The sequence below is a fragment of the Microcaecilia unicolor genome, chromosome 14 (assembly GCF_901765095.1).
Source record: "Microcaecilia unicolor chromosome 14, aMicUni1.1, whole genome shotgun sequence".
NCBI lineage: Eukaryota > Metazoa > Chordata > Amphibia > Gymnophiona > Siphonopidae > Microcaecilia > Microcaecilia unicolor.
In genome coordinates, this window is record NC_044044.1 from 9,531,888 (window position 1) to 9,559,597 (window position 27,710).

Genomic DNA, 27,710 nt, shown 5'->3' on the forward strand with positions numbered 1-27,710 from the left:
TTTTCGACACGCCTTCTGCTGCCTGACCACCTGGTGAAAAGGCTTGCGGAACTCGGTGCATCAACCAAGCTGGACAGTTGCCTCACCGAGTTCCGCAAGTGGACGCTCGTGAAGAGCTGGTAAGTCTGGATCTTGGCAGCGAGCATAGCGGCCTAGTACGTCTTCCTCCCAAAAGAGTCCAAGGTTCTAGATTCTCTGCCTGGGGGTGCCGAGGCATAGTCCCTAGTGCTCTTGGCTCTTTTGAGGGCAGAGTCCACCACCATTGAAATGTGAGGTAGCTGAGACCTCATCAAACCAGGTTCACCGTGGATCCGATATTGGGATTCAGCTTTTTTCGGGATCATGGGATTAGACAGAGGGAACGGCCAGCTTCGCATAAGGACTTCCTTCAGTACATTATGCGAAGGAGGCCGTTGCAGCCTCTCTAGGCGGAGAAGGATAATCCTCGAGCACCTCAGCCCTGGGCTCATCCTCAACCTCCATAGGGAAGGGAATAGCCGCAGCCATTTCCCGGACAAAGGAGGTAAAGGATAGACTCTCCGGGAGTGGAGGAGTAGCCTAGTGGTTAGTGCAGTGGACTTTGATCCTGGGGAACTGAGTTCGATTCCCACTGCAGCTCCTTGTAACTCTGGGCAAGTCACTTAACCCTCCATTGCCCCTGGTACAAAATAAGTACCTGAATATATGTAAACCGCTTTGAATGTATTTGCAAAAACCTCAGAAAGGCAGTATATCAAGTCCTATTTCCCTTTCCCTTTCTGGTGGAGGGGAAGGTTCAGAGGGAATCCCATAGGACTCGTCAGAAGAAAAGTACCTGGGATCTTTCTTTTCCTCCCACTAACGCTCATCTTCAGTATCGGACAAGACCAGTCCGAAACTGAGCCTGCCTCGACGCCGAGGAGCAACGTCCTTGATGGCGGTGCCGAGAAGTCGACGCCTGCCTAGACTACGGTGAAGCTTCCTCCACCGACGTCGAAGGGGAGTCGACCTGGGTGGCAGCCAACACCGATGCCGCAAGTGGCACCGAGGTCGGGGACCTCACCACAGGTGAAGGGCCAGATGCCGTTGCAGCAGACGGTACGGAAGGCGCAAGCACCCCCGACACCGAGGCAGACTGGCACAGCAATCCTTCCAGAAGCTCTGGAAGCAGGGCCCTGATGCGCTCGTCAAGAGCCGCTGTCGGACAAGGCTGCGGGGTCGGTACCGGTGGCAGAATCTGTTGAGGTTCGGGAGCAGGTACCTGGCTGATAGACCGACGCATCGGCATCTCCTGAATAGAGGGGGAGCAATCCTCTAGACACCGATGCTTCTCGGGTGCCGAATCCCTCGACACCCCGGAGCTCCCAGCACCGTGTGTCGAAGGAGAACGATGATGGTGCTTCTTTGCCTTCGCTCGATGCCCGTCATCGAGACTCCTCGGTACCAATGAGGACATAGAAACCTCACGCCTCCTCAGGGCTGGGTCCGACGAAGGTCGGTCCCGGGGGGCATGCATAGCAGGAGGTCTCAAGGCAGGTGGAGACCCACTCGATGCCTCACTGCTCCCAGCGCAAATTGGTCTTTCAGCAACCATTACCTCCGCTCCCGACGTCAATGTTTCCCTCGATGTCGCCGATCTCGGTACCGATGTCGATATCGAAGGACCAGACCTAGCCCCAAAGAGCTTTTCTCGTTGAGCTTCTCGAGATGCTTGGGTCCATTTCTTCATACGAAGACACAGACTACAAGTGGCTGGGCTATGGTCAGGCCCAAGGCATTGGATACACCAGGCGTGGGTATCGGTACCTGAGATGGTCCGGTTGCACTGAGTACAACGTTTGAAGCCACTGGGAGTCTTCAATGACATAGAAGGAAAAATGGCTTCAGCAAAATCAAACGACGTGATTGTGCCTGTTAAAAGAAAAAGGCACAAAAATAAAGGAAAAAAGCCGGCCGCATCGAAAAAGAAAGGAAACTTTAAAAGGGAGAAAAACTAACAATAGTGAAGGCTCTCTACTTTTTTTCTTAATATTTGAGAACGATAATGAAGAAAAGAAAAAAAATCGAAGAAAACGAAGACTCTCCTGGGCCTGAGGAGCAGTGAAGCAAACACCGCAACTCACCGTGAAGAAAAAACAACTGAGGGAACGCGCTGACGTGACAGGCGGGGAAACTGGTCCGCACGTGCTCCAGAAGACTCTGTCAAAACTTTTTTTAATATTTTGCTTGCAAAATGCTGATTCCTGGGCCGATACGGACGTCGACCCACTTGTGAGAACAAGCAGCCTGCTTGTCCTTGGAGAATTGCTTGTTAATTGGCAATTATCAACACTGACTGGCATGTTAACTAAGCTGCGTGAGCAAATACAGAATATGACTGTATTTGCATGCACACCGTAAATCGCGCTATATAGAATCTGGGGGTATATGTGTTCTGGAAACTTATTTGAAGCAAATACCTTTTTCTAGTCTGGAAAGCTCTGCATTTCTGATCATTAACCTAACATAATCACCATTCCTACTAAAATACTTTGCAGTGCTTTTTGTTTTATTTTGTTTGTTCTTTTAATTTTAGCTTTGAAGTGTAGATAGTGGTTCCTTGCTGTTTTACAAAAATTGTTCTCAGTTCTGCTGTTATGTTACATGCACAGTGCTTTCTCACATATTCGGAAGGATCTCATTAAGCCCTGTCCCTGTTTTTCTGCGCACCTCCACTTGATGAGGGTCTCCACCAATCTGGCATAGCCCTGAGCAGCAGCAAGGTGTAGCAGTGTCATCCCACGTAAGCCAACATCATGGACAAGACGTTCTGAGTGCAGCCAGCAAGGGCGGGACATCATCTTCTCACATACTGCCACAATGCGTGCCTCAAATGAATCTCCTGATGTCTGCTGAAGCAAAACATACCAAATAGAAATAAATCAGAATCCCAAGTTCCTGAGGGAGAGTATCTTGTGAATTTTGCTCCAGATATCAACACCAAGGTGGTCAAATGTTTAAAAAAAAAAAAGCTCAGTGTTGCAGTAAATATAGGTGACTTTCACCCAAGGTTAGGAGCCCAAATTTTCAGTTGAAAATTCTTCTAAATTTAGGGCTAAAATTAATCTACCTAGAATTGGGCATCTAACTTATTACCCCTCTTCCTGACTACCACTGTAGCCCACTTTTTAGGTACTTAAATTTAGACACTCAACTGTAGTTCATTTTCAAAGGGGTCAAGTTAGATGCTTAACTCATTAGGTTAAGATCCTAAACCCTTTGAAAACTGACCAAAAATGCACCTAAAGGACAATTGTATAACTGGGCACCTATTGTTAAGCACCACATGTACGAGTATGATATTTTTAAAAAAAAACCACAGCACTTACATGTGTCAGAGGTGCCAATAATTGGAAGTTACATACAAAAGCGAGATGCTATCCTATAATGTATGTGTTAGGGTTGCTTAGCATGTAACTGTGAGGGGTGCATACACATGGATGGAGCATGGGTGTGTTGCCAAGCGACATGCAAAATGTATAGAATACCATCAATTGCATGCACTACATGGTGCACTTTGGCGTGCCAACTGACCTGTTATGTGGCTATACCTATATTTCAGCGAGCCATCACGGCTTTGCATTAGTATTCTGTAATGGCTTAGGCACACACTGAAGTTGTTATAGAATTGGCACTGTGACACCTACATCTTGGCTCTAAGTTGTAGAATTGCCCTGTTACTGCTTTGCCTGTACTTTGAGCAGGAAAACATAACAGTTTCCAAATCTAACTCTCCAGTAATCAACTGTGTGAAAAAGGCTGTATGAGGCCTTGAATGACTGGGGACTATCCTGAGTCCTTGCTCTCCTCCAGCCTCAGACCAAGCTGATACCAGCTAAGGAGGACGCACCAAAAGCCTAGGAAGGGGCAAGGAGCAGGGCAGGAGAGGTCAATGTTATTGTAAGAAGAGTTTTTCCACTGACGCACAAGGAAACTTCAGAGCTGATAATCAAAAATGCAGTACACCCCTACCCCCAAGTTCATGCATGCATATCGTGGAAAGTATGTGCTCTGTTCCCTTTGGCAGGAGACTTAAAGTCCTCTTAATTCCATTCTGCAAAAGCCCTGCACTATTCTGCACACCCCCATCACCCTTTCCTGATATAGCAGGCTGAGATAAAAGACGGTTCACTGGCTCTGATCCACGAGAGGGATGGAGGGTGTGCTATTATTATCCAGCAGGCTGGGCTGGCTTATACCACATGATTCTTGTGGATAACTGCACAGCTCAGAAACAGTATGCCAGGTAGAAGACTTGGGGGGGGGGGGGGGGGGGGGGGGCACAATCACATCACAAAAGCAGCTACATAGGTCCCTTCCGATATAACCCATGTCTCTCAGGTTCCCAATCATATATGAATGGCTTGTGGCCTGTGGTATGTCAGGGCTATTAAGGCTGGAAAGTTCTGCAGTAGTTCTATGGCATAAATGTGCATATTACTGTACTTGCAAAAGCTTTTTTTTTTTTTAATTGAAACCCCTTCAGGTTTTAAAAATGTTTGTTTCAGTAAAATATTTCTCTAACACAGAGGCAGCAGTCTTTTTTTTGTTTTTGTCTGAAGGCTGTATTGACAGTTCCATGTGTCATGGAAGAAGCAGGATTGAAGGAAGCGTTCTGGACTTTTTTGTAGTTGTTTTGCCCTTTTTGCTTGGCTCTTTTTTTAAGTAAGATTTTGCTTGATGTTTCTAAAATATTTACTTATTTCTTTTTCCTTTCTCTCTTCTCTATCCCTTCTTTCCTTTTCCATTCCTGCATTCCCCTCCCCCTCTAGTTACCCCTGTCTACTCCTATCCTCTATACTTATGCAAATCTAGAGCACCCATGTAAAGAACAGCAGGAATGGGCAGCAGCTTGTAAATTCTCATACCCCTCCCAGGGAAGGGGGGAGAATAACCCATAAATTAGCTAGAACTGAAGAGGAAGGAGGGAGGATAACTCATAGCTTGGATAAAACTGAAGCATGACCCACATCTGGCCAGCAGGCTGGAAGTTCCTTGCCCCTGCTTTAATCTGTAGTGCATATCTGAATCATCTCCATGTTTTTTCTTTTGCACTTTGTTTTATCATTTTCTCTGTTCCATTTCCTTTCCACTCTTTTCTCATTCCATATTCCCTCTCCCCTTCCCTGCCACTCATCACTGGGCTTCACTTTCATACTGGAACTGTGTCCTCAGAGAAAGAGCCATAAGTTACGCCCCTCCTCCATCCCTCAGCTTTTCCCGCTCCTGTTCCCTCATAGAACCAGTGCTCACAAACAAGCCCTAAATCCTTGCCTCCTCTCCTCTTTCCTTCTCTTCAAGTTCATTCCTTTGCTTCCCTCCTCCAGTCAATGTACACATTTCCTCCTGGCCCCAAATGCAAACAAAGTTCAGCATATTGTTTGCATTCAAGTGTCATTAGGACCCTGCACTTCTCCATCACTTCAGAGCTTCCACTGGATTCTCTCCTTAATTGCCAGCCACCCTCCTGCAGTGGTGTAGCCACAGGTGGGCCTGGCCCATCCATCAGTAGCACACCTTTAGCGGTAGCTGGTGGGAATCCCAAGCTCGGCCAGCTGAAGACTTCCCCAATGGTAATGAAAACACTACTCTCTACGATACCAGCATCTGCGCATTCTCAGTTTTCAGCGCATGCCTGCTGCAGACTGCCAAGGTAGAAAGAAGCATTTTCCCCGCCAGCTGAGATATTTTTTTTGGTGGTGGTTGGGGGGAGGGAGAACACTTGGTGCCCACCCACTTCTTGTCTAGGCCCACCTAAAATCTGTTGTCTGGCTACGCCCCTGCCCTCCTGCTCACTCTTCTATTTAGTTCAAGGCCCTTCTTGCCTCTGCAGCTGTTTTATCCCAGTCATTCAATGACGCAATGTTCTCCACCCCTTCTGCCTCCCAGGATCTTCTGTACATCTAGTACCTTTGTTGCTCTCTTGGTCCACCCTCACACTGATAGTAATAACAAAAGGGAGTCACCTACTGTATAATTAATGCTCTCCTTCCACATCATCTCAATGAAAGACTTCATTACCTCCTTTTTCTGCAAAGTTAGTAGAAACAAATCATGGTCTATCTCCACTGACATGCCTTTCCATTTGATCACTTTCCACAGAGAAGGGTGATGAAAATGATAAAGGGGATGGGACGACTTCCCTATGAGGAAAGGCTAAAGCGGCTGGGGCTCTTCAGCTTAGAGATATGATAGAGGTCTATAAAATAAAGAGTGGAGTGCAACGGGTAGACGTGAAACGTCTGTTTACGCTTTCCAAAAATACTAGGACTAAGGGGCATGCGATGAAGCTACAAAGTAGTAAATTTAAAACGAAGCAGAGAAAATGTTTCTTCACTCAACGTGTAATTCAACTTTGGAATTCGTTGCCAGAAAATGTGGTAAAGGCGGTTAGCTTAGCAGAGTTTTAAAAAGGTTTGGGACAGCTTCCTAAAGGAAAAGTCCAGAGACCATTATTAAATTGGACTTGGGAAAAATATTTCTGGGATAAGCAGCATAAAATGTTTTGTACTTTTTTGGGGGATCTTGTCAGGTATTTGTGACCTGGATTGGCCACTGTTGGAAACAGGATGTTGGGCTTGATGGACCTTTGGTCTGTCCCAGTATGGCAATACTAATGTACTTATGATACATTCACCAGCAAGATCATTCGGAGGTGTTCTGCAGCAAGATCCATAGCACCAACTCATTCTGTGTCATTACACAGCAAGACCCATTCCAATGAAATGCTCACCCACGAGTTCCACTGTACCATGTCATTCTTTGAGAACTGTTAACCAATAAGATCCATAAAGTCTAGTTATACTATGAGCTATGCCATTATGCTGTTCATAAGCAATGACCATACATCTGCATCACAGTACAGCAAGATTTGTTCCATCAAGGCACTCAAGATCCATTTTGCTAAGGAAATCTTTGATTAGAGCAGTTCACCATTTTTATTTATTTATTTTTATTTTATTGCGTTTGTATCCCACATTTTCCCACCTATTTGCAGGCTCAATGTGGCTTACAGAGTTTTGTTATGACATAGTCATTCCAGGCTATCAGTTACAATTAGTAAAGTACACAGATTAAGGGAAGGGAGAAAGAAGGTGTGAGGCAGGTTAGTGTAGAAGGTGGACTTGAATGACTGGGTGGGTTGGTGAGGTAGTTTTGTAGGCTTTGTTGAAGAGATGTGTCTTCAGAGATTTGCGAAAGTTAGTTATTTCATCCATGGTTTTCTTGTTCTATACTAAAATACACCATTCCAACTTGTTTTCACTGCAAAATATGGATTAATTTCTCCTAGCACAGTAATTTCCTTACAGACCAAAAAAACAGATTTTATCAAAACTGATCTCCGATGTCATAAACATCAATAACTAACCCTGTTTTCAGGGGTGGTAGGAAGAATCTCAGCCAGAAGTAGAGCCCTTTACTGGGTCGCATCTTCTAAAGAGAAAACACCGTTCTTCCAAATATTTTCCTTATGCTGTATGCACCAGTTACATCATAGTAAGGACCAACTGTCTGCAGTCTGTCCCCTAGGAAGGGGCTAGATCAGTTACAAAGTTATTTTAAAATATATTTCCCATTCTACCGGTATTTTTAGCCCACTGTGTTCTAGTCTTCTCTACTATTTTCAGCCCCATGTCCTGTTGCACTCAGATATTTTTGGCCTTTAAGGTCTGTTGTACTCGGGACATGAATCAGTCTCCAGCAAGATTCCTGGGGAGCTGTGCTTGAGTCTTGAAAAGTTTTGATCTAATCCCATGCAAACATATGATATACTCTTTCCACCAGGGCCAGTGTTAGACACACTGGCACACAGCGCAGAAATTAAGGAGGGGGCCCCATCCCTCTCTCCTCCCTTCCCTCTTCCAAATTTGCCCATCCACCATTACTACCACACATAAAACAACTTTAAAATGACATCTTCACACATTGTCATTCTCACCATTCTCTTTTTTAATCATTAGCTACCCATCAATTTTCTATCGCCTTCTCTCTCTCACCCTAGCTCTCCCATGTCCCTCTTAACACTCCCTAGTAACCCTCTCCACTTACTATCCTTCTCTCACTCAGCTCCTTGCCACCCCTCTTGGCCTCTTCCACATGGTTCCATCATTTTCAGCATCTCCCGTCTCCCTATCTCCACTTTTGTAGTTCAGCATCTCCTCTTCCTTTCCACCCCCCACACCCTTGTAGCCTGACATCTCCTCGTCCATTCCCCTCCATTCCACAGCACCTTTCTATCCCATCTGTCCTCCCCATTGTCCTCCCACTGTCCAGCATCCCTCCCTCTCTCACTTTTGCCCCTAGGTCCAACATATTTCCATCTTTCTTCCTTCCTACTCTCCCCTCCACCCCGGTCCAATATTTCTTCCTCTGTCTACTCTCCCTGCCTCTACTGTCCAGTATATATCCGTTTCTCCCCTCCACCTCCAGTTCCAACATCTCTCCATCTCTTCCACCCCCCAACTGTCCAACATATGTCCCTCTCTCCATTTTACCCCCAGGTCCAACATCTTTCCCTCTTCTCTTCCTTCCTACTCTCCCCTCCACCCCTATCCAAAAGTTCTCCCTCTCTCTACTCTCCCTGCTTCCTATTGTCTAGTACATCCCTTCCTCCCCTCCTCTTCTGGCTCCAGCATCTCTCTCTCTTCCCTTTGTCCCCATACCCAACATCTTTCCCTCCATTCCCTCCCCACCCCTCTCTCAACCACCCCCCTCCTCTCCAATCTACCTTAAAAAATATTTTTCTTCACAGGAGTCAGAGTCACTGGCAGTAATTCTGTAATTTGGCGTCAATACTTAAAATGATTTAACATCTCCAGACCGGATTCCTCCTTTTAGTAAAGTATATTACCTTCCTGACTTAAAGCGTGGAGAAAAACCAAAAGAATCTGATGGTTTACAAAATCTGACCGATTTTCTTGAACAGTCTGATACTACAGCTCTGGAAAGGAAAACTTTACTAGTCTCGATGGTGTTTGAACAAGATTTGAACTCCTTAATGAAAATATTCTTCAGAAATTCAACAAAAATGTTTCTTGGTGACAGAATTTGGATCTACCCTGACGTGGTGAAAACCACTCAGGATAGACGTAAAGCTTTCCTATCACTTAGAGAAGAGACACGAAGTTTGGGGGCCAAATTTTTTCTTTCTTATCCCTGTAAATGCTTAGTAAATTACCTTGATAAGAAATATGTTTTCTTTGAACCAGTGCAACTGAAAGAATTTTTGCAAATGAAAAAAGTTACCAGTTAGTACTCTGAGAAGTAAGAAAATCAGGATTTATTATGTTAATACGTGGATATCTCCAGGCCATCTTTGTTATCATTCAATTTCTTTTTTAAAAATATACCACCGATGTTTCCTAACGCCCCTATTTCTATTTCTTTCTTCTGTTTGAATTAGGTGGTCTAAGAAAGAGTTATATATCTTCAAGTTGATTCCTTTAAATAATATTTACTCTGAATTTCTGTCGCAAGATGTAAATGCTTGTATTTGAATTGTGAAACTTAAAAAAAAAAAAATGATTTAACATGGTAGAAGATGCCCCCAACAGCCAAGGTATGTGCAGTGGCGGCAGTGGGTGGGGAGCGGGCAGGGTGGTGGTGGGGCAGGGAGCAGCAGGGTGGTGGTGGACCAAAATGTGCCCCCTCTCCACACTTTGGGATCTGGCCCCCTCCCACCTCGAGGTCTGACTACGCCCCTGCACTGAATAGCAGCTGTATCCAGATAACTTCCAGTTGGTGCCAAACACCTGAATATTCAGTGCCAGGCCATGGATAGGGGTTACTACTGAACCTCTGGGTCTAATTTAGTTGGCAGTAGCCAGTGTTTAAAGAAATGCCGACTGCTGCCAGCTAAACATTGCCCACTTCAAAGCTCTCAAAATGTTTCCAAACCTTCATAAGCTTAAAATGAATCCTGACCTGGATGTACCAAAAATAGTGCTGAGATTACCCTGTCCTCCCTTGGCACATTAGCAGTTTTATACAAGAAATACTGCAGAGATTAAATGCAAGGGGCAGGCCCTGTGCATAGGACTTCTGTCATCCAAACTTACACTGTAACTCTACGTGGGCCATAGGATGCAAATATAGATAACATGCTGGTAGAAAAAGATAACCAACAAGCCTCACTAATGACCCTAATTCTAGGGATAGCTGACTTGTGTTTTACATACTACATTCTGCTCTTTTAGGTACAAACTGTGGCTTGCTTTCTCATGAAACGACAGGGGCAGCTTATTACTTTATTGGGCAGAATGCCACCTACTGAATGACGGTGATGCCAGACACATGAGCAAGTGAGCACCTTGAGATGAGTGAGGAGGGTCTGGGGTAGACTATGCTATCAGTGATGTTCTTTTTATGTTGGGGGCAGGGGGGAGGAAGTCAGGTCGGGGTGCTGCTATACTACCAGGACGTTTCATATATCAGGGACAGGGAGATGCCGCTAAACTACAGTGCTTTTAGTAATTCTTGTGGTGTTGGAGGTGGTGGAGAAATGCAAATCTTGGAAGCTTTTATTTTTAATGTCCCCCTTTCTATCCGTGTGTTAAGTCAATCACCGCACACACACAGACAGACAGGAAGGGGGATATTTTAGCAATGAGCTCCAGATTATTGTCAGGATGTGCACTGCTCTTTTCTGATAGCGCATACTTTGCAATGCAGCAATAATTTACATATTCGTTAATTACTGCATCTTGGTGATGAACTTTTGCGTTAGAAGTCGTGCACTCAGCCATCGGTGTGTGACCCTAACCTGCAGCTTCCTACTCTGACCCTTAGATTTGTAATTAATCTTTTTGAACATGGAAGCGGTTACATAAAGGAAGCTGGTATGATGGAAAAGGATAAGCGGACATCACAGGGCTGCTTACCTGGATATGGAGGCTATCTCCAGCTCCTCCTTGCTGATGCTGGCTCAGGGCTGTCATCTCAGCCATTCTCTTCTCCATCTGCTCCAAACGCTCCAAGATGGACATCCTGAACTGATTGTCTAAGAAAGGAAGACAGAGTGAAGAAAGTAAGCCAAAATCTGGCTGCTGCAGCTAATGGAATCAACAGAGTAAATATACTATCTCATACAGTTCTGTTAGCACTATATGGACATATCTACCCAGCTAAATCAGACTGGCAGGGTCTAGTGCTGATATTCAGCATCACGTACCCAGAGAGTGCCACTGAATATCGCTACAGGCTGTCCTGGCACTCTCCAGTTACTGCCGGGATAGAGCTTGGAATTATTCGGGAACCATCAATATTCACTGCTAGTGCCCAGATATCTATCGGGCAAGCAGGACCTAATATTTAACAGTCTTAGGGCTCCTTTCAGAAAGCTGAACTACCGATCAGTGGCACGCTAGATGTGAAGAAGCCCATCCTATTCCCATGGGCTTCTTTGCATTCAGTGCACCGCTAATGGTAGTGCAGCTTTGTAAAAGGAGCCCTTAATTTGATTGGATCGCTAGGTAGGTACTGGCACCGAATAATTGGCAGTGCCTACATAACTTTTAGGAGCTGCTGAAGACCTGGATATTCAGTGCTGGGACTGACTACCTGGGTCTCATTTAGCCCACAGAGGCCATGAGCTGAATATCGACCCAAGGTGGTATATAAAGTATCTAATAAATAAATAAATCTCTCATACAGCCTCACATGCACTAGCAATGTTGTATAAATATCAAAAACACCCAAGTACAACTGCACACACCTGATCCATGCCATGTAGATATAAATGCTCATATACATAGTAACATAGTAAATGACGGCAGAAAAAGACCTGCATGGTCCATCCAGTCTGCCCAACAAGACAAACTCATATGTGCTACTTTTTGTGTATACCCTACTTTGATTTGTACCTGTCCTCTTCAGGGCACAGACCGTATAAGTCTGCCCAGCACTATCCCCGCCTCCGGCTCTGCCACCCAATCTCGGCTAAGCTCCTTAGGATCCATTCCTTCTGAACAGGATTCCTTTATGTTTATCCCACGCGTGTTTGAATTCTGTTACCGTTTTCATTTCCACCACCTCCCGCGGGAGGGCATTCCAAGCATCCACTACTCTCTCCGTGAAAAAATACTTCCTGACATTTTTCTTGAGTCTGCCCCCCTTCAATCTCATTTCATGTCCTCTCATTCTACCGCCTTCGCACCTCCGGAAAAGGTTAGTTTGCGGATTTTATTTATTTATTTACGTCAATTTATATACCGTATCTTATTGCAACTGCAAAACAGAACGGTTTACAATTTGTAAAAAAAAAGAAAACATTACAACATTATATGTACAATAAAACAGACAATGGAACTCCAATCGTGACAGGAAAGCACAGCAAACCAGAGTTAACTACATAGTATAAAACAATACAGGTTATGCTTCACTATACAGACAGCACCGCATGACAACTTAACTAAAAAAAAAAAATGAATGAAACCATGTTTCCCTTATTCTAAATTCTGTTCTACATAGGTGATAAAGTAGAAGGTTTTAAGAAGTGTCCGAAAATGAATGTATGATTTCTCTAGTCTCACCCCTTTGGAAGGCTATTCCAAAGAGAAGGTGACAAATAAAAAAAAAAAAATAGCTGCCTTGCTACTTAATTGGTAGTATTTTTATGTGCAAGTTTGTAAAGTAAGTGTTAGTGTTGGCACTTACAAGTGGAAGTAGTAAAATCACCACTTTTATGTGCAAGTGCCAACACTTAACAAATGGAAGCTGCTGGGTCCGTGCTATTAATGGATTAATATTTTTCAAATATTTGAACGTCTGTATCGTATCACTCCTGTTTCTCCTTTCTTCCAGAGTATACATGTTCAGGTCATCAAGTCTCTCCTCATACGTCTTGTAACGCAAATCCCGTACCATTCTCGTAGCTTTTCTTTGCACCCACATACCCTGTCAGTTCCATATTAAAGACCTCTTATGACTTTGCACGTCTCATCAGTGCTGCATAATCAAAACAATGTTTCATATAGTCTCACACACTGTCAATACTGTATTTATATAATGCCTCGTAAAGGACTGCATACACTTTCAGCACCATCTAAAAGGTAGTGATGTGTCACCCAATGCTGTCCACTCCGAAAATATATAGCATTTCCTGTCCACTCTCATCAACACCATGTAAATACAACATCTCGTATGACACTATGCACCTTATCAATGTCTCATATGCCCCCCCCCCCCCCCCAGTATACTATGCAGATTGTATAAATACAGCATCTTGTATACCATGGACACGTCAGTACTGTAGAAATTTAATAACCCCTTGTACAGAGATATTCAGGAACACAAATACAAAGACACACGTTAACACACATATCCGGATCATGTTCCCAGAATGACTAGCGCATAAACAGACTCAGACTTGGATAGATCCATACACACACATACAATCCTTCAGTATCTACCTCACATGGCAGTACATTCTGGCCCCTCCTCTCCACACTGTACCTTCCTTGTCCTGGTCCATTGTATCTCTCCAAAGTCCCAGCAGTCTCTGAGATCCACACGAGCCCCTTCTTACATCCAGAGACTGAACGACAGCTCTGTGTCACATTCACTTACGCACAGCAAGAGATGCCTGGAGAGACAGGGCTGCCAAGCCAGGCCCTCAGCACTGAAGTGTTTGCTCTGTCTCTGCCCTGGATAATGAAGGCACCTCACAGTTCAGGTTTCACAGGGCTTCTAAAACAACCCTGCCTGTTCTCACCCTTTCACCTCCCTCTATTCCCCCACAGATGGACACACATACAGAAGGGCTTGCTTGGCTCTACACTGCAGGAAGCCTCACACGTCAGGGCCTGCATTATGACAAACTAAAGGAGGACTTATACCCCCATCCTCCCCCCTTCATGGCTTTTCGCTACGGGACTAAAATAGCCACAAGTGGCAGTGGGACTGAAGCCATGTCACCCAGCCTCAATTCATCTCTCTCTCTTATCACACCTCCTCTCTCTCTTTCTCTACAGCCCTGTCATTCAGGCATGTTGAGAATGGCTTTTCACCATTCTTCCCCTCCACTTCCTTCTCTTTCTCTCATCAGTCCTGTCACCCAGGTAACTTAGGGATGGTTCCCCCCCATCCCTTCCCTCACCACCACCCCCAACGTGTACTTCCTCCTCTTGAGGCCAGCTCTCCTTCATTCCTCCTCATCGCCTCCCTCAGACTTGTCACCCAGGCAAGCTGGTGATGGCTCCCCTGAATTCCCTCCTCTCTCTCTCTTCAGCCTTTTATCCAGGTAAACTAGCTCCCCTCCATCTCTCCTCTGCCCTTTCACCCAGGCAAGCTGAGGCCGTATCTCTCTCTCTAACATAGGCAAGATGAAATCAACTCTCCTCATCTATCCTCAACGCTGCTATCCGAGAAAGTTTCACTCTATTCTACCCTTGCATGTTCTTTTCTTTCTTACACACATTCATGCTTTTTTTTTTTTTTTTTTACTATCCTTTGTTTCTCTTTGGCACCTTCTTTATGCCTCCCTAAACAGCAAATTAAAGACATTTTACTGGCATGAACATATGTCTGATTGAACCTACACACTACTATGTAGCTGACTGGGATTAGACAAGGGATTGGGAAGAGGGAAACCGAGGGCGATTCCACACCCGTGGAGAAAAGCTATGTAATACACCAAGTTATTACTCTTTGTTTTTGTACTTGAGATGAAGCCCATGACTTATCTTTGGTGTGCTGCATAATTTGAAACCTTCTACAAATAAAAAAAAAACATGGGCAAGTGTAGCTGTGGTTTAAATATAAGCTTTAAAAAAAAACGTTTGTCACTTGAAAGGCTTATATTTAAGCACAGAAAACAGGTACCGACGTGTGCTTTCACTTTTCGGTTTGCTCAGAACCGGCGCACTTAGAGGCTGGAATGGGCTTCCTTCCACTTCCAAAACAAATTAAAACCGGCAGATTTTAAACAGTAAATCTTCAAAATCTCCTCCTCCCCCCACACCAGCTTCGACCAGGTGGTAGGTTTCCAGCTTTAAGAGCAGGGTTTGTTTGTGAACTGTTCTCTGAGCGTTGGAAAAGGAATAGCAAAAAACCTCATTAACATCCATTTGACTACAGTTAAATCCAGTTTGTGGCCATCTTTGGCGTGAATGTTGTTTCCTGGGCTAAAGCCCTCTGAACATTCTGTGCAGATTAACGCTGGAGCTAGTCAGCTCTAATGTCGGCATTAGGTTCTGAGCATCGGGGTCTTGGGCATCTTTTCTCTGATCTTCACACTCACAAGGATCTCTTTCCATATTATCTCTATTGTACCGCATGTTATTCACTGTTCTAAGAACTGCTTACAAAGATTGCAAAAAGTGTGTGGAGCGGGAACAGAGTTATACTCTTGCTGCAGACAGCAGGGGAGGAGAAACAGTGCTGATAGTAAGGTCCTGGGAAGGAGATGTTGTTATTGCGGATGCTATTTTGGAGGGGGAGGGAGAGAGGAATATTGTTAATCCTGGTAGGAGGAGGGCAAAGATACTATAAATAGAAAGGGGAAATACTCATAGGCGGTCGGTGGCCAAACTATTTGGGGAGGCTAAAGGGGGTGGGGCTTACACAGAAAAAAAATAAGTAAAAATAAAAGTCATCACAAGCAAAATATAAGAAAACCAATGGACTGCATTAGGGGCTGCCCATCAGTTATGTTTCAACAAAAGAGACTCTTTTGTTGAAACATAACTAAATGGGCTGAGATCTGCATGAAACAAAATATTCATTTTTTTATTTTGACTTAAAACCTGCCTCAGAGTCAGCACTTACCTCTCAATGTGCGCTGCATGCCACAATTTTTTTTTGAATTTATTATGGTCTTCTACCATCGAAGCTAAGGAAGTGGATGGAAACTCTTAGCCAGCCTTGCCTTCTCAGTGACGGCCCCGCCTGCGCGTTCCCGACTTTGCGGAAGTTGCATCATGACGGGAGCACCCTTGTGGGAAGGCTGACTGGCTGAGGGCTGAAGGCAGCAGATGAGTCAGCGCAAATCGACGATCGCTATTCGCTACTACTGTAGCGAATAGCAATTAAGGCGGGAGCACTCAGGAGTCAGGGCTCGATCATGTCGGCAGGGCAGGAGTCGCCAGCCCTGAAGGCTGAAGAGACTGAGGCGCGCAGGGGAGAGAAAGAGGAGAAACAGGGCACAGGCAGCACTGCAAAGAAGAGAGAGGAGTTGGGACTGGTTGGAGGAGGAGAAGGGAACGGAGAAGAATAAAGACAGAGAAACAGCTGATCCATCCTGCGCCTGTTGTTGAGAACTTGTGGCTGCCGGCTGGGGAGGCTTAGCCACCCCAAGCCTCTTAAACCGGGCGCCTATGGAAATACTGTATTATTGATAGAAGAAAAACTACCGATAATTAGCAGCACGTGTGGGAGGAGACAGGATTATCACTGCTGACAGGATTTTTCACATTCACAGTTCTTATTATTTGCAGTATAATAACTAAAGATGAAATATCTAAGCAGTATACAAGTATTTCAGTATATATCAAAGGTATGAACAGGAGAAACACAAGAAGGGGCCTAAATTACAATTAAAACAATAAAGGGATAAGGGATGAGGGATATTACACACAGTAACAATGTAAATGACGACAGATGAATGGTCCATTCAGACTGCTCAACAAGGCGGTCAGAGCTACACCTGCCACTCTGTGCAAATTATAGTCATTTATGATTAAACACTAGTTGGCAATTTGCCTTCATGCCAACCACAAATAGGCAGTCTTGAAACAATATATGTTTAAACAAAATGTATTGCTACAGTATTTCACTTACTAATTCCAACAATAAGATGTCTTCCTCCTCCCCCCCCCCCCTTCGAAATGCATAGCACCCTCACTCATAACATTGAGTGATGCAGACCCGGGGAGGTGAACAGCAGGGGTGTAGCCAAACTTGACATTTTGGGGGGGCACTAGGCATATAGGTGTGACGACTGATTAGGAGTATACCAAATAATGCCTTAGAGTGAACTTTATGATGGATTTCTAAGTAAATGCAAGATCACTTTCTACCCCAAAATAAAACCTACAAATAAATTATCTGGATACCCATGAAATGTTAAAAACTTGTGGGACACAGTGGGCCTGATATACAGACCGCAGGACGCAGCCCGCTAAGTGCCGCAATTGGCACTGACCCTGGATATTCAATGTCAGGCTGTTTCCGGTGACTGGAATTGAACATCCAGTAAGACCTAAAACAGTACAAAACAAAGTCATAACACAGTTTATACCAAATTGTTTAACCACTCTTAGGTTTTGCCTTTGGATTTAACAAGCAATACCATCTGCATGTAAGGTCTAGATAAACGAATTTAAACAATCTATGTTGAAAGCATATGCCCTAAATATGTAATACTTGGTAGCAATAATGAAACAGTGATGAAATATTCACATAGCAGGAAGTCAACAGATTAAATTTCCACTGAAAATAATTAACTTTGTATGAACAGCATTCAGCTGACACTTTGGGAGCTAAGCACCCCCACAGCTGGAGGCAGGGTTGGCCTCAAACTTAAGGAATACCACTTATATCTAACTTGCAGGTGCTGGAATCTGAACCAAAATCTCCTGCAAAGGAAAGGTTTAATTCTGACCTATAAATCCCCACACTTCTCAACTAGCTGGTTTCTCTAGGTGAGCTACCTGATAATCTCTTTAAAATTTTACTGCTTATTGCTTAATAATTTTAATTTAGCACTGTGAAACCTCTCTCTCTCTCTTGCTTTCTTCCTGTTCCTGCCAAACTCTGATAGAGAGGAACTGCTAAAATTATTGGGAATATTTAGACTTAGTGATAAGGAAAGTTAGCAATATCAGTTTTTAAAAGTTAAATCAAGTGAAAATTCTTGCTCAAACTGGACCATTTGGGTCCATTCAACTAGAGCATTCCCTTGATAACAACAGCATTCAGCTGACACTTTGGGACTTCACGGAAGAGAGTGTGTATCAACAACTTGGAAAGCTGAAGGTGGACAAAGCCATGGGGCCGGACGGGATCCACCCCAGAATACTGAGGGAGCTCAGAGAGGTTCTGGCGGGTCCTCTTAAAGACTTGTTTAATAAATCCTTGGAGACGGGAGAGGTTCCGAGGGATTGGAGAACGGCGGAGGTGGTACCTCTTCACAAAAGTGGGGATAGGGAAGAAGCTGGAAACTACAGGCCGGTAAGCCTCACTTCGGTTATTGGAAAAGTAATGGAAGCCATGCTGAAGGAAAGGATAGTGAATTTCCTGGAAGCCAATAAGTTGCAAGATCCGAGACAACATGGTTTCACCAAAGGGAAATCGTGCCAAACGAATCTCATTGAATTCTTTGACTGGGTGACGGGAGAATTAAATCAAGGACGTGCTATGGACGTCATCTACTTAGATTTCAGCAAGGCTTTTGACACGGTTCCCCACAGGAGGCTCTTAAATAAACTAGACGGCCTGAAGATAGGACCCAAAGTGGTGAACTGGATTAGGAACTGGTTGACGGACAGACGCCAGAGGGTGGTGGTGAATGGAGTTCGCTCTGAGGAGGGAAAGGTGACTAGTGGAGTGCCTCAGGGATCGGTGCTGGGGCCCATTCTGTTCAATATATTTGTGAGTGACATTGCCGAGGGGTTACAAGGTAAGGTTTGCCTTTTTGCGGATGACACCAAGATTTCCAACAGAGTGGACACCCCAGAGGGTGTGGAAAACATGAAAAAAGATCTGAAGAAGCTAGAAGAATGGTCTAACGTTTGGCAATTAAAATTCAATGCGAAGAAATGCAAAGTGATGCACTTGGGGAGTAGAAATCCAAGGGAGACGTATGTGTTAGGCGGGGAGAGTCTGATAGGCACGGACGGGGAGAGGGATCTTGGGGTGATAGTATCTGAGGACCTGAAGGCGACGAAACAGTGCGACAAGGCGGTGGCAGTAGCTAGAAGATTGCTAGGCTGTATAGAGAGAGGAGTGACCAGCAGAAGAAAGGAGGTTTTAATGCCCCTGTATAAGACGTTGGTGAGGCCCCACCTGGAGTATTGTGTTCAGTTTTGGAGGCCGTATCTTGCGAAGGATGTTAAAAAAATGGAAGCGGTGCAAAGAAAAGCTACGAGGATGGTATGGGATTTACGTTCCAAGACGTATAAAGAAAGGCTTGCTGACCTGAACATGTACACCCTGGAGGAAAGGAGGAACAGGGGTGATATGATACAGACGTTCAAATATTTGAAAGGTATTAATCCGCAAACGCACTTTTTCCGGAGATGGGAAGGCGGTAGAACGAGAGGACATGAAATGAGATTGAAGGGGGGCAGACTCAGGAAAGATGTTAGGAAGTATTTTTTCACGGAGAGGGTGGTGGACGCTTGGAATGCCCTCCCGCGGGAGGTGGTGGAGATGAAAACGGTAACGGAGTTCAAACATGCGTGGGATATGCATAGAGGAATCCTGTGCAGAGGGAATGGATCCTCAGAAGCTTAGCTGAAATTGGGAGGCGGAGCAGTTGGGGGGAAGAGGGGGTGGTGGTTGGGAGGCGAGGATAGGGGAGGGCAGACTTATACGGTCTGTACCAGAGCCGGTGATGGGAGGCAGGACTGGTGGTTGGGAGGCGGGAAATACTGCTGGGCAGACTTATATGGTCTGTGCCCTGAAAAGGACAGGTACAAATTCAAGGTAAGGTATACACATATGAGTTTGTCATGGGCAGACTGGATGGACCATGCAGGTCTTTATCTGCCGTCATCTACTATGTTACTATGTCATTCAGCTCCAACTGTTCTACTGGTGCTTTCACTAAGCCATCTTTATTCCAGGGACTTATCTATATACAAACACTGAGCCGGGAGACAAAGATTAACCCCCCCACACACACATACATACAAAAACACATGCCTGTTACAACTAAACAGACTTGAAGAAGAAATAAATACGTAACACAGAACAGAACAGACCAGACTGCCACTGGACTTCTGTATGAAGGTAGGTCTGCCCTCATTATTCAATCTCTCTCTTATAAATAGTAGTAATAAACAATATTAAGTGCATTTTTATAATATACCACTGCATTCCACAAACAAAAGGAGCAAGTTCCCACAAACCATCTTTCTCTTTTGATCTAGGCACAGGAAAAAAAGATTTTAATGCTCCCAGGTTTCAACCTAATTCATGTTTAATGTGGGATATAAATGTCATAAATAAGTAAAGTATATAAATAGATAGACAGAAACTCTGAATGTTGAGCACTTGATTCTCATAACATGATGTCTGTTTTAGTGGTCCTTTACCAGGAGAAAAACATCTCTGCACGAATACTACACATGCTATGGTATCCCTATAACCAGCTCCTCCAAATGACACACTGATTACTACTACTACTACTTAACATTTCTAAAGCGCTACTAGGGTTACGCAGCGCTGTACAGTTTCACAAAAAAGGACAGTCCCTGCTTAAAGGAGCTTACAATCTAAAGGATGAAATGTCAAGTTGGGGCAGTCTAGATATCCTGAATGGAGGTATAGCGGTTATGTGCCGAAGGCAACATTGAAGAGGTGGGCTTTGAGTAAGGATTTGAAGATGGGCATGGAGGGGGCTTGGCGTATGGATTCAGGTAGTTTATTCCAAGCATAGGGTGAGGCGAGGCAGAAAGGGTGGAGCCTGAGTTGGCGGTGGTGGAGAAAGGTACTGAGAGGAGGGATTTGACCTGAGAGCGAAGGTTTCGAGTAGGAATGTAAGGGGAGATGAGGGTAGAGAGGTAGTGAGGGGCTGCAGATCGAGTGCATTTGTAGGTAAGTAGGAGAAGCTTGAACTGTATGCGGTACCTGATGGGGAGCCAGTGAAGTGACTTGAGGAGGTGATATGGGCATGTCGGTTCTGACGGAAGATAAGACGAGCAGCAGCGTTCTGAACAGATTGAAGGGGGGATAGATGGCTAAGTGGGAGGCCAGTGAGGAGTAGGTTGCAGTAGTCAAGGCAAGAGGTAATGAGACAGTGGACGAGTATTCGTGTGGTGTGCTCAGAGAGGAAGGGGCAAATTTTGCTGATGATGTAGAGAAAGAAGCGACAGGTCTTGGCTATCTGCTGGATATGCGCAGAGAAGGAGAGGGAGCCATTATTCTTCTTCTTCTGCTGTGTACATTTGCATGCTGCAGAAGCCGGAATGTTTGAAAATATAAGTGAGATCAAATAAAAATGGCACCAACAATAAAGAACAAGAACATGGAAGAAGTAGCTCATAGGCTTGTTTGCTTTGTTTTGAGGGTACGGGGGAATCAACATGACAGCTGCATGGGGCAGCGGAAAAAGAGATTAACCTCTTTGGCTAAGGCTTCAGCTTTTGGTCATCAAGCTCCTGTTCTCTTCTCAATCAAATCTCCTTGGGCAGTGTGCTGCGCAGGCAGCACTGAAGACAGCTGCTTACGGCTGCCCCAGTCCGTCTCGCTGCTTTGTCCCACACTCAGAGGAAGTTGAAAAGGCGGCATGAAGCACCAATGGAACCAAGGCAGCCGGAAGCACCTGCCTTCAGCACTGCCTACGCCATGGCTCACTGCTGGAAAAAGGGATGAGAGATAGTCGGCCAGACCCAAAAGAACGAAGGAAGAGAACAGCTGCCTGACAGTGGGGACAGGGAACAGGGAGCCCGAGGAAGCAAAAAACCACCTGGCTGGCCACTATTGTTGGGGGGGAGGGGCGGCTGAGACAGAAATGGGGGGCCTAGGATCCTGAGGCCTCCTGTTCCTACGGACTGGTAACAGTACAGTCATAGGCATAATCTCGATCTATGGGCCAAGTTTTTCATGACTGAAAGAAAAGCTGAAGGAAAAAATGTAGATCTAAAGGGAGCGAGTTCCATAGTGTTAGTGGTACAATGCTAAAACAGGAAGAGCAGGCAGAGTGAGAACAAATCTGTAGAAAGGTGAGGATGACTAATACGTTGCTGGTTAGCCAAAGCATAGGAAGGGACATACAGGATTAAGGAACTATGTAAAGATGGAATGCCAGAATGGAATATCTGATAGGCCAGGATAAGAATTTTAAACATAATTCGGTATAAGTAATAAGAAAAGTAATGCACTGTCATATTTTTGATATTTTGAACAACTTGCAGTATTCGAAGTCGGTATTGAAGTAGGCCTTGGAGAAGTAAATTACAACAGTCAAGATGCAATATAACAAGTGAATAAATTAATAATTGGAGAGAATCAATGTGAAACGACAATCAGGAAGTGCAAATCTGTTTTAATATATAAACGGATTTGGGGGGGGGGGGGTCACGTGGTACCTTGATGAGAGAGCAGGTGTCGTGGAAAGAGCTCCTAAGTCATGACCCCCTAAAACTTGCCTTCTAAAGACTTTTTTACTAAAACCATTAAGGGAATTTTGAGGGAAAAGGAGCTGGGAGTCATGGACTGGTGTAAGGTGGATTATTTTAAAGAAGTGATGGCATCTAAAGCGCAGCGCCGAGAGAAGGACAAAGCACAACACAGTGAATCCAAGATGGCAACCGGAGCAGACTCTGGAACTTCTACTGTTAGCTCTGCATGGGTGGCGGAGATAGTGTCGGAAGTGAAACAAGCTACTGATGCATCACTGGATAAAAATCTGCAAGCGATCACGGATAAATTAGACATTGTTGACGGTTGGCTGGAGGCGCTGCGGGGTGAGGTCTCAGCATATTACCAGACCGTATCAGATTTGGAAGATCAAGTGCAGCAAATATCTGCTTCGAACTTAAATTACCAGTCTAAGCTTAAATTACTGGAGAACAATATTGATGATATCGAGAATCGTTCGAGGAGAGGGGATCTGCAATTAGTGGTCTTACCTGAGTCTGTCCATGAATCAGATTTGAGGACATTTTTGGAATCCTGGTTGGTCTCAGTGTTGCGCCTACAATCATCAGCAGGGCTTTTGCGAGTGGAACGGGCCCCCAGACTAGGACCCAGGAAGTCAGCAAAGCTTAGACCTCATGTGGTCATCTTCAAAATTTTGAATTATGCACACAAAGCAGAGATTTTGAGGGCCATTAAAGCTAAGGGTCCACTAAAATATGAGAATAAATCGGTTCTGTGTTTCCAGGACTTCTCTACTAGAGTGTCGAACTTGAGACATGCTTATGCTTCTGTTTGCGAAAGGTACTGGTACTGCCAGCAACCTCTGGCGGGCAAAGACTAGTGAGTCTCTGCCAGGAGGAAAGTCAGGGTTGTGCTGAGCAGCCAAATAAGGAGTTAATGCCGCAGAAAAATGATGCCTCTTGCATATCCAGCACCATGCAGCCTGGGCCATGTGCAAAAAAAAAATTAAAGTGTAAGAATGGAGGAGTACGACCCAGAATTGTGTGTATTTGCTAACTGAAATGTTCGTTAGTAAACAAATTCAGCTCAATGTTAAGTATAGAAAAATCCCCTGTGCCCAGATACTAATCGTTAATATGTTTCATTATAGAAGCCACATTTAGGTACTGTATATTCAACAGTCCCAACCCCCCCCCATGGGATCTAGGCTTTTGCAACACCAGAAGATTTAAATGGGCACGCTTCCCTTGTCACAGATAACCTTGCAGCATTCTGTGCAACACTCATTCATCTTTCACCCTCACGTATATCGGGTGCATTTGAAGAGCATATAACCACTTTGGTATTATGATCATATAATAGAGAGCTATACACCCCAGGAGAGAAATAGGACATGCCCGCCAGAGCTCTAGCATACACTTAGTAGTAGACAATGACTGAACATTCTTAGTGCGCAGTTCCTGCAGCACAACTGGGATATTCACCCCCAAATATATGAGGCACCCATCTGCCCAACCGAGTGGAAACTCTCCAGGCTAGGCCGTCTGAATCCCCAGTGAAGAAGGAAGAGCCTGTGACTTCACTTTATTAAGCTTAAAGCCCGAACGTTGACCATACTCCTGCAGGAGATTCAATAACACTATGAGAGATGAGTGAGGATTCGTCCACAAGTCATCCACAAAAGCTAAGACTTTAAAACTCTGCCCACAGTCAATCCCTCTAAAAGAGTTATATTCTGCAAGGCACACAGAAGGGGTTCTAAAGTAATAACAAACAGCAAGGGGGGTAAGAGACAACCCTGGCATGTACCACAACAGATAGGAAAGGTTTCTGTCCAAACCCCATTCACAATAAGGGCTGCCCCTGGGCCTGCATACAGGGTGATTATTGCCTAGGAGAGTCATCTACCTATCCCAATATATGTAAGTGTCTCAAATAAGAATGGCTGAAGTACCCGATCAAAGGCATGCTCTGCATCTAAACTGGTCACTAGCAATGGGATTTCCTGACGTTGACAATAGGTCAAGGTTAATAATAATTTACGCATATTTAATACTGATTGACGGCCCTTCACAAATTCCACCTGGTCAGGACGTATAAGATCATGGAGAACTGCAAACCGTGAGACTACAATTCACGAAAAAATTTTAAGACTAAATTTATGAGAGAAATAGGATGATAACTCCCTGGTTCATCACTAGGGCAAGAAGGCTTAGGTATTAATTAGCACTGTGTTTTCATGCAGAGAAAACCACTGGGTCTCGACTACTTCCTCAAAAATACTGAACTAGTGGTCCTACCAAGTGATATTGTAACAGCTTATAAAATTTGCCCGTGAATCCGTCCGGGCCCAGAGCCAAGCCTAATTTAAAGGCTTTGATTGCAAATTGCACCTCCTTCGCAGTAATGGCTTCCCTGTGACGGAAAAGCCAGCCGAGGCATTCTGGACCGCCTAAGATAATCCTGGATAGATGCCGCTAAATCTGGGAAAACCACTCTCTCTCTATTGAGATCTCGAAAATGTTTGACAAATACAGCTGCTATTTCTTCCACCTTTGATGTTACCCCTCGGAGTATTAATAGTTTGGATATGAAATAAAACATTTTAATAGACAGTACAGGATGTAAGCAAAGATAGAACATGTAAATAGATAAAACAGAGTAACAGGAGTTAGAAAATAAGGGGATTAATTTCAAGAATTTTACTGCTCTATTGCCTACTGCTCATGTTTGATCTATTCTTACTGTACAACCGTCTTGAGTGAATTCCTTCAAAAAAGGCGGTAAATAAATCCTAATAAATAAATAAGAAAGTTGCATGTGAGGTCAGAAAGATACTTGAATACTATCTTAGAAGGGTAGGAGTGGATAAACAAGCATCCATTCATCCCTATCCTATTTCCCAGTCCCTACTTAAGTCCCCACCCCCAATTAACACTCGACCTCTCAAATCCAAATTATTTCTTTAGCACTGCCAATTTTCCAATTATCTTTTCTATTAAACAACCCAGTTCTTGCTTAACCACCCCCCAAAATATGCATTCTTCCCTTCCCTTAATTCGACACTCTAGCATGTGCCGCCTGCTTCTCTTACTTGCTCTCTGACCCAGCACATTTTTTCTGTCTCCTTTTGTGTGTGAACATTTCAACTCTGTAGGACATACTGGGAGCTAAGACTAATGCATGCATTCACAGTTGTCGCTGGGCCCTGCAGGATAGCTGCAATTTGCTGGTGTACAAGTTCACAGCTGTGTCATGGTGATATTCTCTTTCATCTTTTTTCAATATTTCTCTCTTCTCCACTCCTAGTTAACAATTTTTTATACACTGTTTATAAGTCCATTAGCCATTATTAGGATGGACTTGGGAAAATCCACTGCTTATTCCTAGGATAAGCAGCAAAAAATCTGTTTTGTTCTGGGATCTTGCCAGATACTTGTGACCTGGATTGGTCATTGTTGGAAACAGGATACTGGGCTTGATGGACTTTCCAGCTGCCCTAGTATGGCGTATGTATGTACTTACGATGCTTCATTCCCTATTTGTTATAGGTGGAAGTGGCAATTGGAGGTCCTTGTTCTTCATTCTTCAGCAGCTAGCACACCAGCGGAGGAAGGGTCAGCAATGATGAGCAAACTGTTCTGTGCTCTTCTCACAAATGGCTGAAAGTGTAAGCTGTTTGTGTATGTCAGTTAGCCACAATGCCAGTTTGTAGATTTTCTTTGGCAGTGCAGACATACTTGTAGCCCCAAATGAGGATTCTGTAACCCTCTTTGAGGGTCATGACCCATAGTTACTACTACTAATCATTTCTATAGCGCTACTAGATGTAAGCAGAACTGTACACATATATGCAGGTAATTTCTCTGTCCCTAGAGAGCTCACAATCTAAGTTTTTGTACCAAGGGCAATGGAGAGTTAAGTGACTTGCCCAAGGTCACAAGGAGAAGCAGTGGGAATCAAATCCAGGTAGCCAGGATCAGAGCCCGCTGCACTAATCATTAGGCCACTCCTCCTCTGGAATCACTTCATGTTCAAGAGAAGTACAGTGCTACATTACAGCGCTATACATCCTGAGAAACAGTTCAGCTCTATTGCCTGTGAGGTTATACAACTGAAAAGGCCTAGAACTATTTTCAAGGTCTGTAGCTCCAGAGGACCAAACTCAGGGAAGGCAGATCAGGAACTAAGACATGCTGTTGCTGAAGTGCCCCCTATCTCATTGCTCTCTTTCTCTGTCTCTGAAGAGTTCCATTACTGCCCAAATCTCACACAGAAGCGTAGGAGACAGAAATGTTTATCATATTTGGAAGCGCTGAGGGCATAGGTGGTCTGCCAGCTTTCTAACTCCATCATGATTTATAGAGGGGCATTGTTATGGGTCACACTCACAATCTTTCCATTCCATGCAAGAGGATGACCACCTGTCAGAACTGTCTGTCAGAAGCAGCACTAACCCCAGCAGCTGCCCTCCTGTTCCTCTCCACAGCCAATCCATACACTATCCATTCTCTCTTTCCCTCTATGGCAACAAATAAAAATCAGTTCCAAGAAAACAGATACAAACTACTAGAGGGGGCAACATGGGCAAAATAGGGGCAATAACTACAGATATAAGAACTTCTGAGGGGTGAGAACACACTGGGTAAAGCAGGGCCAATACAACATTTACTCAAGGGATGTAATAAAAGCCTCTTTTGTTTAACGCATACTTGAACACATTAATATTTGCAACTGAATATTTTTTTTGTTTGTTTTTGTTACATTTGTACCCCGCGCTTTCCCACTCATGGCAGGCTCAATGCGTCAGGCAATGGAGGGTTAAGTGACTTGCCCAGAGTCACAAGGAGCTGCCTGTGCTGGGAATCGAACTCAGTTCCTCAGTTCCCCAGGACCAAAGTCCACCACCCTAACCACTAAGCCACTCCTCCTCAATTTTAACATGATTTGACATGCATTTGCAGATCATACCCAACAAGAGGTTCTTGTTGATAAAGATCAGTTTCTGACACCTACCCTACCAAATGTATGCCTTGCGGAGTTCCCGCGTTTTTTTTCTTTCTTGACAGCGATGTCTCAGCGCCTGCGTAACCCTAGTAGCGCTTTAGAAATGGTTGTTGTTGTTGTTAAGTGCTGCTCAGTCTGCCAGCAGCGGGGGGTGGAAGCAGCAGGGCATTGTGGCCTCTACACAGCTCCGGAGTGCACAGAGTTAGGATGTGGGGAGTCTGGGCAGGTGGCTAAGCCAACGCCAGCATTTGGGGTTTCAGCAGGACTGTCCTCCTTGGGGGAGCCTGTTAAGGAGGTTGTCTCATTTTGTTGTTCCCAGCATCTGGCCTTGATCTCCCTCTGCACTTGGAGCCCTTTTCTGCCCCAGGGTCTGTGGCCTGACACAGCCGAGTGCTTCAGGGGATGATTTTCCCCCAAAATTT

At 44.6% G+C, this 27,710-nt stretch overlaps 1 protein-coding gene across 1 annotated transcript in view; it reads right to left on the minus strand.

Annotated features, from left to right (window-relative positions):
- CAMTA2 (calmodulin binding transcription activator 2) overlaps positions 1-27,710 on the minus strand; it is a 177,413-nt gene that overhangs the window by 36,927 nt on the left and 112,776 nt on the right. Inside the window, 2 exon segments of the mRNA XM_030187287.1 lie at positions 2,689-2,870; positions 10,899-11,017. Coding sequence (XP_030043147.1) covers positions 2,689-2,870; positions 10,899-11,017 — 301 coding nt within the window.